General features: G+C 48.3%; 1 protein-coding gene across 2 annotated transcripts in view; it reads left to right on the top strand.

Moving 5' to 3' along the window:
* The window catches only part of TP63 (tumor protein p63), a 131849-nt gene that overhangs the window by 106030 nt on the left and 13217 nt on the right, over window positions 1-12602 (top strand). The window contains exons 5-10 of one of the 2 annotated variants that reach the window (XM_073358732.1): window positions 4621-4807; window positions 6306-6421; window positions 6780-6889; window positions 7657-7793; window positions 8738-8820; window positions 9903-10027. In XM_073358732.1, the coding sequence (XP_073214833.1) occupies window positions 4621-4807; window positions 6306-6421; window positions 6780-6889; window positions 7657-7793; window positions 8738-8820; window positions 9903-10027 (758 nt within the window). The remainder of the gene's footprint in view (window positions 1-4620; window positions 4808-6305; window positions 6422-6779; window positions 6890-7656; window positions 7794-8737; window positions 8821-9902; window positions 10028-12602) is intronic. The other variant, XM_073358733.1, reaches the window with a different exon arrangement.

The following is a 12602-nucleotide window of genomic DNA, read 5'->3' as shown; positions in this document are numbered from 1 at the left end:
GAGTCTGCTTATTTGGACATGACACACGGAGCTTGAACCCCAAAGAAAAGGCTAAGCAAACCTTCTCGTTCTCTCTCAGCTGAGGGCATCTAGCTGGGCTGTATTTCTAACGCATTTGTCTTAAGTAACTGTCTGCTCTGTACATGGAGCAGAAATTCTCGCTGGCGTGTTCAGGGTTAGCTCCCTGGGCTGTGGGGTTGGTTCAGCTCTTGTTCTCATTAATGGATAACAACAGTTGTCGTCGTGCTTCAAAATGACAGGCCAGTGTATTGAGCAAAGCTAACTTACAGTATTCTCCTCCCAGTCAGTTTCATTGGTATACTCTTACCTGCATATCCTGCCATTTGGATTACATAATCCGAGGGAGCCCAGGATATTGACCTTGTAAAGTATCTGACCAAGTTGGTCCAAACTTGCCAGTTTCCACTTATTTATACCACGATATTAATTTCTTCCAAAAAAACAACAGTGCAATTGAGGATGAAGTGCTGACTCTGGCTTAATTTTTTGGCTTCTGCCAGTTCTGGAAGAAAAGATTACAGTATGAAAAGTCTTAACTGGGTTTGCTAGTCCATCTTTCAGCCCATGCTGAACTGTTCATAACTGGGCACGTACTGGTCCACTACCACTGGGATATTTATTTCCCTTGCAAATACAGCTATTGGAACAAAGTCCAGATATTTCCTTTCTTGGTTTCAGAGCCCATTACTCAGTTACACCTCTTTGTAATCCTGAAAAATAACTTCTCTCTCTCATTTTTATGCTTTTTTTGTAGACTTCTAACCCCTTCATTGTCACTTAAACCAGTATGGCATGTTTAGTTCTTTCCTCACAACCTAGTCCCAGAACTCATCTGGTAACTTTTGAGGACCATCTGTGACCTCTCCCCAAATTGTCCATTTCTGTGTCTGGAGTTGAGTACACTGTTTATGTTGCAGTCTCAGTGATACTTCACCTCTGTATTGCAGCACGCAATTGGTGCTGCATTGGTATGTAGGGGCTTCAAAACAGCTTGACCATTGCTTCAGTCAGTTCCTGCCCTATGCCTTGTGTACCAGGGATGTTACTGGGCACACAAGCAATTCGGCTGCAGTTCGTGCACATCTGAAGAAGAATCTACCTGAGAGATCTTCCATTTCATCCCAAATATACACATCTTCTGTGTATGCACAGAGCGCTTCTGTCTCCAAGGTTTTCACTGACACAAACCTCCTTTAAAAATATTTCATATCTCTCTGTTACATAGATGCACATAATATCACTGACCTGATTAGAAGTCACCGTGAACGAGCTGTTCCCGTCTATTGTGCCAATAGAGAGAGTTAGGACTCAAATTACAAATGACCACAAAGGGTTTGGCAGGGAAAAAAAGCCAAGGGCCTTTATTTAATATCTGACAGCAGGTACTTTATGGACAGATTTACACTGAGCTTACAGGACTGTGGCCTCTCGGTGACTGTAGGCTGAAGGGCCGTGTTGCCCAAGATGGCTTTGAATGCTGTGTTTTGGCTGGGATTTCCAGAGTCCTATCCCTTGTGCTGCCCTGGTGAGACTTGAACCACTGGCCCAGTCAGGGAGCAGTAAGCCCCCCTGTCCTCTCCTCTTCAGTGCCCCCTTGCCTTTCTGCTCTTGATAGAAAGCTCCTCTTTGCAGTGCACGGATGATGCCTTGAACAAAGAACAGATTAGTAGACTGTACACTGGGAGCTGCATGTGGTGTGTGAAGTGTCATGCCTGGCCCGGGTCCTGTGATGCGCTGAACTCCAGCCTGTGTCTGTCAGAGACAAGTACTCGGGGCCTTGTGAGAACAGGCCCCAGAATCTTCATTATCGCTGCTTAAACAGGGGGCCTCTCCTCTCCTGGGAGGAATGAATTTTTTCCAAGTTTCCGTCACTCGTTCCATTAAATGAGATCTAACGCTCCAGTCCACATCATAGAAGATGCTGTACATTGTCACACAGGTTAAGGTGTTATCTCCAGCGACCTGGCCAAGTTTCATGAGGGGAAGGTAGATTCTGTCTGCTTAATAATTTCCCCTCCAGTTTTATATGGATGCAATATTCTTTGTTTTTGTCCTAAATCATCGTGTTAAAAACTTGCTGCATTTCTCCCCAAATTTGGCTGCATTTCTTAAATCAAAGTGATCCCTCTGTGCATATACACACTAGGATTCTCCTGGGTGAAAATTGCTAAGATTTCCCTTTTGAAAAGAACAGCAGTCACTCAAAGAACCTGACTTGAAAGATCCTGCTGGTAATGTAATGTTACCCATTACACCTCGTTTATACCTGCCCTGGATCAGCTGAAGTTCTTCCTCCTCCTTGTTGTTTACCTCTCCAAACACTTACAAACATCTAGCATGTTGTCCCCTACAGCACATGCTTTATCCTTCTTATTGAACCATGCTGGGCTGTGCATGGTTTCAAAGCTGTCTAGGGGATTTGGACACTTAGTTTCCATTAGTGTTGTTTGGCTTTGCAAATCTTAGCGACTTCATTTGACTCCATAAATTCTGAGCCGCAGCACACAGGTACCACAGTGGTGCCGTGGTTAAAATTCTGTTGCTTAACTTCCCGACATTTTAAAATGTGGATGGCTCTTTTTTTAAAATGTTCCTTTCTTGGGGATATGGTAAGGTAGCATTCGGACTAAAATAACAGTGAATTAACTGTGCAAGGAATTATTTTTTAATAAAAAAGAATAAATACGAAATTACAGGTTAAAAAGAAGCCTTTGATAAGTCACCGTCTAGATTTGTTTCGCAAGCTGTCTTTGTTTGGCACATTCTCCATTTCCGCAGGCTGGGTAAATCCTTTGTGTGTTTAATCTCTAGCCTGCAGGCACATAAAACAGATTGCATAACTTTGTCTTCACATTTTAGAAAATCTGAAAACTTAAAACGTTTGCAGCACCTCGACTGCAATGGTGTCAAACTCCTGGGCAGTGGGATGGCCTTGAGTCACTTCCCCTACTCCCCAGTTCTTCTGACTCTGGTTTTCTTGCATGTTGCTGCGAGTAACCTTTGAAACACACATAATCCCCCGAATAGCAGTTGCTAATCCCTTTGCTGCCACATGACCAGCCACCTACCCCATATGTGTGCCAGGCTCTCCTGTACCGGCAGGATGTGATGGCCAGCTGGCGTCGGTTACCTGTTGGCTCCTTGTTTGAGCAATTGGGAGCAGGTAGATGAGCTGTTGCCGTTAAAGACCTTTTAAAGAAAACAACCACTTTGGGGCTTTTGCTCGCATTCCACGATAAGAAATTAATAGAAGTCAGTGGGAGAATGCCAGGAATTTCTGTGGTTCAAGTGGTTAGGGAGGCAGTTCTCTATTTCATAGATTTCAAGGCCAGAAGGAACCGCTGTGGTCACGTAGTCTGACCTCCTGCGTAACACGGGCCGGAGAACCGTTGTGGTCATGTAGTCTGGGAGGGAGGGAATTGGGGAGTGTCTGTGGAAGTATTTCATGGAGCAGAGAAGACTGGACGCTACCTTCAGGGAGAGAATCCAGAGAAAAGGGTTTAGGCTCTGAGCGAACTAAGCATTTAAGAACTTGCTTAAATCCATTGATAAAAGTGGGGTGCACCCGTGCTTTGCTGAAGTCTCCCTGAATCAAAGGGACTTATGTGCTGCAGTGCTGAGCTGAACTGGGGCCTTACTGTGGCAGACACACCAGTGGAAGTGGGAGGGTAATAGTTTTATTTGTAGCTAACATAGCTGGAGTCTGATGTGTTCCTCATACACAGGCATCTTACTTTCAGGAGAGGGAGCTGTACTCTACTGATGAGGGCCCATGTCTTGGACTCTCTGTCCAAGTTCTGTTCTGGGTTCTGTTCCAGGCTCTGCTGGTGACTGACTGACTCTCTTTAGGCGAGTCACTTCAATTCTCTATGCCTGGCCTCCCCACGTGTAAAAAGATGATATACTTCTCTGCGGCGAGGGGTAGTTAGCACTTTGAGATCCTCGGAGCAAGGTTGCCATAGAGGGGCTACATAGGGTCACCGTTAGCACGCCCCTGAGGGAAGTGCGTATTGTATAAATAAATACTTCGGGATGGGTCCCACTCGCACAGTTCAGACTGGGATCTCCTTTTCAAATACCCACCGAGTTGTAGTCGTGTTTAGGTCCATGATTTCATTTCAGACCACTAGGGAGATGGGAGATAGATAGGAAGCCCACTTGCAAAATGTGATGACAGTTCAGATCTGCATGCTGGTCTGGTTTTCAAATGCTCCTGTGGCTCAGGGCTGTTCTGATGCAGGGTAGTTAAAATTGGGCCTTCGCTATTTCTTTTCTCAGGTGCAGTGGCTGAGGGGTTAAGTTGGTTGATTACAGTCCTGAAGGTTGTGGGTTCAGGGCTTGTTCAAGCTGTCACTGAAAGGCCAGGTCCAGTTCACATAGCGGCGTTGGCTCTGGGGAGCTTTGACTTGACACTTCTTTTGTGTAAAATGCATGGAGAGTAAATAAATAGTGGATCCACAACCTATGCCCAGTCGCAAACCAAATAGCCCCCGTGCACGGAGCTTTACAGCTCACAGAATTCTGCAGCCTTGACTCTCTGCCCATCTCCGACAGCTGCAAATACGGACTAATGTTGCTCTTGTCCCCCTTTCCTTCTAGTACTCGACCGAGCTGAAGAAGCTGTACTGCCAGATTGCCAAGACATGTCCCATCCAGGTCAAAGTCATGACCCCGCCGCCACAGGGCGCCATTATCCGTGCCATGCCAGTCTACAAGAAGGCTGAGCACGTCACTGAGGTGGTCAAACGCTGCCCGAACCACGAGCTGAGCCGGGAGTTCAACGAGGGTAAGGCGAACGTCACGTGCCGGGCCAGCACCTGCCCTCAGCCACACCCCCCAGGCGCGGGCATCACGTGCCCATGCCAGAGGGTACGGCATGGCCTGATAGGATTCTAGGCCCAACGTTAGAGGGAAGTTTTGCTGAGTAACAAACCCAAGAGGGCCTGACGACCCTCCCTCCTTTCTGTGTGGTTGGAGGCTTCTCGCTAATGTAGCAGTACAGCCCTGGGTATGCAGGGCTAAAATAAATGACAAGGCTGCCCAGGCTGGATCAACATCTGACCCTGCGCCAAGCTGGCGCAGAAAGCCTCTTCCTCAGCCCTCCCCTCCCCAATGCTGCCGCCCCTCCCCAAACTTGCTCCCTTTCCAAGAGGCAGCTGTTCTACTCAGAAATGGTCTCCCATGCTATTGGGAAAGGAATCCGGTAACAGGATGCAATATCCTCTTGAGTCTTTAATCCATGTCTCAGAGATGTAGGGATGTTTGTCTCAAGGAGGATAACACCCATGTGCCAGCTTCGAGCTGTAGACTGTCCTCCTGTTCGTTTTTAGCATTATCTGATCAGGATTAATTTATTAACAATCCATTGTTTCTTAATTTATTACTTACTCCTGCTGTTAGTAGTTTGCTACCGGTTGTTTTAAAGATGTCCCGGGTTTTTAACTTTTCCAAACTTAACGTCTATGTTGTCTCTTACCCAAGTTCACGTGGGTTCGAAAAGCATCTGGTTTGCGGCCCAGATGTGTTGTTTATCTAACACCCTAGCTGTGTATGGCAGTGGACAGATCCTGCCTTGGGGAGGTTACAATCTAAACTACTAGACAAGGCAGTGCAATGAGCAAGGACTCTAGTTGTTTGGCCAGGGGGTTAGGGACAGGAAGAAGGGAGATAAGAGTACCGCCCAATGGGAGAGCATGCCTTTCAAAGACTGCTTTGGATATAATTTGTATCCCTTTCTTTTCTTTTCGCTTGCACCTTGTCTAGTCGTCAGGGAGGAGTGGCAGGAGGCAGCCATGTTATGTAGGGTATTGATTGGAAAGCGAGTAAAAGGAGTGGGGATTTCAAGGATTCCAGTTGCTTTGTGCACAGGCTTTTCAAGGCCAGGCATGGGATGAAAACCTTCATGGAGTTGCTTTCTGGAACAAGGCCCCAGATGTGTTACTGTGGAGCTGTCAAAGGCATGGCAGTGCTTCCTCTTGAGAGCCAGAAAAGGATGGTCCAGTGGTTAGTACACGAGCCTGGGGGTTCAGGATACACGGGTTCAAGTTGCTGCTCTGCTACATACTCCCTGCATGACCTTGGGCAAGTCTGACTCAGGTCCCCATCTGTGCAATTGCTTCCCTGCCTCTGTGAAGTGCGGTGAGAATAATAATCACATCCGTGGCCATGGGGGCCAGCTGAGTAAGGAACATAGCGTGTCCTAGGCTTGTGGAAGATCACGCTCCCCTGGGCTTGAGCTTACTTTACAGGAAAACTTTCCTTCTGTCTCCTCCCTCCATCTGCAGGGCAGATCGCCCCTCCCAGCCACTTGATCCGGGTGGAAGGAAACAGCCATGCTCAATACGTGGAAGACCCCATCACCGGAAGGCAGAGTGTACTCGTACCCTATGAACCACCGCAGGTAAGTGTGAGATCTGTGCCCAGTCCAGTGTTCTCCCCTGCACTCTCTAACAAAGCCTGCCACTCGCGGAAGGGAGGGGACTTCTGAAAAGCTCTTTGCTTTAGTTCAAGGAGAATTTGACTCTTTCTTCAACCCACTTATTTCATCCTCCTCCTATTTACAGAGGGGTTTGAAGCAGGACCCCCTGCAGGGTCTGAACTTCCCCAGGCTCTGAGAAAGCTGACATCCAGACCCAACCCTTATGGTTTACGGCCCGCCTTTGATAGGACGTGATATAAGTGTAGCTAGTGGGGGAAAGAGGAATGCACAGCTCCTTCCATCTGCAGTCACCCCTTTATCATGATTTCTCTGTGTCCAGGTTGGCACTGAGTTCACGACGGTGTTGTACAACTTCATGTGCAACAGCAGCTGTGTTGGCGGGATGAACCGCCGTCCGATCCTCATCATCGTAACGCTGGAAACAAGAGAGTGAGTAGCACGCAGCAGATCAGTAGCACTGGAAGGTGGAGTGAGAGAGCATTGCCCGATGTTTGCCAGGCGACATTGCTTCCCTGTGCCAATCCTGGTCAGGAGGGTTTTGTAAACTTCCTAAGAATGAGAGAGGGGAGAGAGCAGAATTATTTTCACCCTTATTTTTACATGTCAGGGTGATCCAGTGATCAGGGCATCAGTTGAGCCTCAGGAGAGCTGGCGTTTATTTCCAGCATGGCCTTTGCATTACTCGCTGTGTGACCCTGGTGTGTCATATAGCCTCTCTAGGCCCGTTTCCCCATCTCTTAAATGGGTCTAGTGACGCTTGCCCACCTTTGCGAGCTGCTTTGAGATCTACAGAGCAAAAGCCCTGTCTGTGCCGTGCTGCTTCGTGGAGGCAGTTGAAATAATTCCGCGTGTGTCTAGTTCTGAGATGCTCAAAGGTGGAAATTCCCTGTGACTGCATCACGAAGGCAAGCAGCCGTTCGGCGACTGCAGTACGCTTGCAGGGATTCACAGAACAAGCTGAGATGCAGTGATCAGCGGGTGGATCCATTTGTGTGGTTAACAACATGTATGGGTGCACAAAGCAGGTAGCTCAGCCCCCTGTTAGCTAGTCTCTAGTTCAGATGTGGGGTGTTGTGGTTGTGATCCAGGTAGGGGGTGGGAAAGTTTGCCCCGTTGTGTTGAGTTTCAATGTGCATATCCATTGCTGGTCACTGCTGGGCCTGAATTAACGCCTTCCCTCTTTCTCCTCACTCTAGTGGACAAGTCCTAGGCCGCCGGTGTTTTGAAGCCCGCATTTGCGCTTGTCCAGGGAGGGACCGCAAAGCAGATGAGGACAGCATTAGAAAGCAGCAAGTCTCCGACAGCACAAAGAACGGTGACGGTACGAAGCGCCGTAAGTAGCTGGCACAGCTGGGCTGCTCGCAGCCAAAGCTTTCAGTGCACAGGGAGCACGCTGGCTTTGGTACCAGAGCAACTGAGATTGGAGAAGACTGAGCTGGAGGATGTTGGGTGGAAGAGCAATTGCCACTCTCTTAGAAAAGGCTCTTTGGAGGGTTTCTGCTTGAGCAGTGAATTAAACCTGCTAAACATTAATTGCTCTCAAACAAATTGCCTATTTGGTGCAGCGAGTGGGCCTGCTATCCCACCAACAGCGTTTATGTCACTGGTAGCATGCAGATTCCCTAGCAGCACTGAAATCCTGTCCGTTGCGAATAGTGTTACAGGTATCCTAAATATGGAACACCAGTCTGAGAGTTGGTCTGCTACCCTTCCACCGAAGGGGGGCTGGACTTGAGACTCCAGTTAAGCCCGGACATTAACCCAATCAAACAGCCCTGGTTTCCTGCATACTCAGTGTTTCCACTTAGTGAGGCTCCAGAATTTAGCTTGGAGCAACAAGCTGTAGAGATTTACCTCATCAAGAGATTTTACTACTTTGCCACTCAACCCACTCTCTTAAAGAGTTATGGGCAATATGGTAATGATTCACTGGGAGGTAGGCAGCCCTGAGATACTTAGATTCGTTGTACTGTCTGGAAAGACCCAGTTGTTGTCCTGAGTGCAGTTAGTTGTGGATTTTCTGTTTGCCCAACACTCTCTTGTTGACTCATTTCCCATTTGTCAAGGCCATTAATACACGATTAAAGATATGAAAGTCAGCTCCGTACTTTCGTAGCCACAAACGGATGCCTCAAGTTGCATTCACGCCCTGGCAGGTGCTGTTTAGCCAGCAACCTTTTTCAAACCTATAGGTCTTGAGCACAGAGATCTCATTGAAAACCCAGCAGCAGTAGACATGCCAAATTCTAATCAGGCACTGTGGGGTTTTCCTTGCAGCTTTTCGGCAGAGCACGCATGGGATACAGATGACATCTATCAAAAAACGTCGCACTCCAGATGACGAGCTCCTGTACTTACCGGTAAGCTTGGTACTTGTTTTGTTTTTTGCCCATGTTCCTCTACTTCTTTTGGCATCATCTAAATTAATTGAGGTAAACGAGCTGTTTATTTAGTTCTAAGTAAAATAACGACATCCATGATGCACAATTATCAACAGATTATTGGCTTTAGGGGTGAGCAATAGCTTTTTCAAATCTGCACCTTAAATTCACCCTTCAAGTGAGCAATGCAAGACCCATTGCTTGAATTGTTTAAGAATGGCTTGCACAAAGCACCCAACAATGTCCAGAGGGAAGAGTCTGCAGTGGCGAGTGAGTGGACTGGATGACCTGATAGATCTTTCTCCCCTCTCATTTCTGAATGTATGAAACTCCAGTTTCCTCCAGCAATAATGGACTGGACCCTTTTCTTGCCAAGATGGATGGATTTTTTTGCTTTTATGAGCATTATCAGCACTGCAGAGAAAATGATCAAAATGAAATATGCTGTAATAAACACAGGACAGGAATAGAAATGAAGAGCAAAAAATGTCTGTAATTGCCAATTGACTGGTTTCCTCAATGAGTAATGTTGCCCTTGCACTCAAAGCTCAGTGCACTTAAAAGAAGAGATGGGCCCAAACCAAACCCTCAGATCCAAGCACCCCTATTCTTAGGGCATGGGATATTAAAATCCAGGCCTATTGAAATCTCCTCTCAAGAGAATGTAATGTGGGATTTTTTTCTAGTACCTACCGCTGCATTATCTAAGAGGGCCAAACAGCTGGGTCTGAATTTTCCTGGTATATTTATACGGAGCCAAATGACAAGCTTTGATCTAAACAACCCCCAGATGTTGAGTGTTCGTAATCCAGACCTGGACTGTGAAGCTTCAGTCGATCTCCTCTGACAGGCTCAGCAGTCAGACCTCCCTGTATAGACCATGGAACTGTAGGTTTAGACCCAGCGTCTACAGCATGTGTAGCCAGGGTATTTGCTTCCTGCTTTGCTGTGGTTTGTTTGGCTTTAGCAGAAGATCGCGGAGGTGGCCGGAAGTCCTACCCTGTGGCTTGGTAACTTTCAGATCCAAGGGCTTTAAGTGTTGCCTTATCCCCACCGTGCAGGTCCGGGGACGGGAGACGTATGAAATGCTGCTAAAGATCAAGGAGTCCTTGGAGCTCATGCAGTCCCTCCCGCAGCACACAATCGAGACGTACAGGCAGCAGCAGCAGCACCTGCTCCAGAAGCAGTGAGTACACCAGCGGGGAGCTGGTTGGAGGGAGAGGAAGAGAGAGGGTTGCCCGGTTGCCCCCCCCCACGCACACACTCCGCCACTGATGTGGCGGTTAAGAAATGTCCCAATATCCTCTTGTTTACCAGCCACTGGCAAAGTCCTGCCCGATAGCAAGGCCTAGAGCAGAGAGTGACTCTTTGGTCGGATGCGGCAGGAGGAACCAGTCATTGCTAGGGAGGGACTCGAAACAAATCCCTGGGTCCAAAATTTTAGAGGAGCCGAGAGCTAGATGGCAACTCCGCGGCTTTCCCCTAGCTCAGTAATAGGGCAGCCGAGCCCTCCCTCCAACTCGATCTAGTCCCTTGTTCTCACAGACGGTTTGCCTTTGACCTTATGAGATGCATGGCGAGGAACGGGTTGCTTGCTTCTTAACTGGAGTGCCCAGGCTGTGGATTGACAGTCTTGAAGTACCTTTTGTCCAGCCCCTTCTATTAACCTGCCCACAGACAGAAACTTAGTGAGCACTGACGACTGGGCTAAGCGATACGGGGCGTGGGCCATGCTCTGTGGCGACGGGAAGATACTCCACAGCAGCAGCTCACCCACCCTTGGAATCTCTCTCTAGGAGCGCTCTTCCAAGAGCATGATGAGCCGGGATTGTGAAGAACATTTAGACGGGGCAGTTGTGCCTTCAGTAAATTACTTTGCTATCATTGATGGACAGATGCTATGCCTTAGTGGGAAATTCTAGTAGTAGGTTAAAAATTGCAGAAGTAAAAGAGGCTGGGGGCAGAACAGCTGTCCGTGGGGTGTTTAAGGCAGTAATTAGCGCATGCATCGGGCCCCTCGTTAAAGGATATCAAAGCATTTACAAGCATTAATTTTGCCGCTACTTCTCTAACTTCAGCGTGAGAAGCTGTCATTCACCCCATTTTGCAGCTGGGGAAAACTGAGCCACCGTGAAGACTGTGGCTTGCCTACAGTCGTACTGAGTCTGTGACACAGCAGAGGAGAGACCCCGGGTCTCGTGACTTGCACTGCTTGCTTGAGAACGAAAGCAGGCAGCAGAAAGGAGCAGTGTGTATTGTATGCACCCACCCATGCAGTAGTCTTCCTTCCTGCTGGTGTACCTTCACCTAGAGGCTGTGTCATGTAACACTGTGGCTAGGGGCAGCATGAGACAGGGCTGCCCAGAGGATTCAGGGGGCCTGGGGTCTTCGGCGGCAGGGGTCCTTCAGCTCCGGGTCTTTGGGGCACTTCACCGAGGACATGGAGCGGAAGGACCCCCGCCGCCGAATTGCCGATGAAGACCCGGAGTGGAAGAAGGGGTGGGGCAGGTCCTTCACTCTGGGTGTGTTCAGCAGCACTGAAGGACCCCCCGCCACCGAAGTGCCGCTGGAAGCTCTTTTGTGGGGGCCCCTGTGGGGCCTGGGACAAATTGCCCCGCTTGCCCCCCCCGGCAGCCCTGGCATGAGACCAAAGTACCTCATAAGTCCCACTTGAGCCCACAGGGTACCTAGGCCTTGTCTTAGGGCTGATGTGGCACCTAGGCCTTGTGCGCGCTCTCTGGACGGTGGCAGGTTTCGCCCCGTGTGTATAGAGGAGGCGCTGGGAATGCCAGCTGTAGTGTTTATAGGGACGTCAGCCAGGTCTTGGGCTGAGATGGATGGAGCATATAGGCCCCGTGAGGGGGCTTGCCTATCTACTTGGTGAGATTCCCATTACGTTCCAGCAATCTGCACTGAATGTTTGTCTGCGTCATAAAGGCTAGCTGTCGACAAGTCTGCTTGCACCCACATATACTTTTGTGGCTTTAAAGGTACCCCTGATACAGCATTTCTGTATGAAAATGGTTTTGTAAGCAGAAGAGGATTGATGTAAATGACACCCTTCCTCTCACTGCTGACAGAGTTGCTTTGCCATAATTACTGTTTTTGCTCTTTCAGTATCAGTGAGATGGGTTCCTAGCAGGCAAAGTTGATATTTTTACCTTTAGAAACTGTGTGTGTGTGTGTGTGTGTGAGTCCATCCACTTAATTTAATGAAACCACTTTCAGCACATCTCCTGGTGCTGCTCCAGTCATGTGTTAATTTCTCAGCTGCCAAGTGTGCCCAGATAGTGTGGAGAAAGATTAAGAGCTTTTAAGAATGGAGGAGGAAAGATACCCTTCAGCATTTGCACAATCCTAACACAGTAATAGCTGAGCTCTCCTGGAAGGTGGCCTATCGTCCGTACTGAAAAGTGCATTAAAAATATCAACTGCTTAGACTTGGTTGGCTGTCTGGTTGGAGTGCTTTAGCAAAGCAGCAGTACACCGGGTCAGCTAGATTCATTCCAGCACAAACAAGCAAGAACCAGAGACCGTTAGGGATAAAGAAGCTATGGGCTGGTGGCCGTTACCACCCGACAAGGCTGGGGGTAAAGGAGTTTCCCAGGTCTCAGCAAAGGGGTAATGAAGAGAGGAAATTCCGGAGACCCTGACTCAATGACATGGTCTCGTTTATGAAGTAAGGAAGGTCAAAATGAGCAAATGCTGCTAATCTAGTAGGAGAGGTTTAGTCACTGCATATTTATCGGGACAAGATAAAC

Source organism: Lepidochelys kempii, chromosome 9 (assembly GCF_965140265.1).
Source record: "Lepidochelys kempii isolate rLepKem1 chromosome 9, rLepKem1.hap2, whole genome shotgun sequence".
NCBI lineage: Eukaryota > Metazoa > Chordata > Testudines > Cheloniidae > Lepidochelys > Lepidochelys kempii.
The sequence above is the reverse complement of the archived record's forward strand: the minus strand, read 5'-3'. Positions and strand labels throughout refer to the sequence as shown.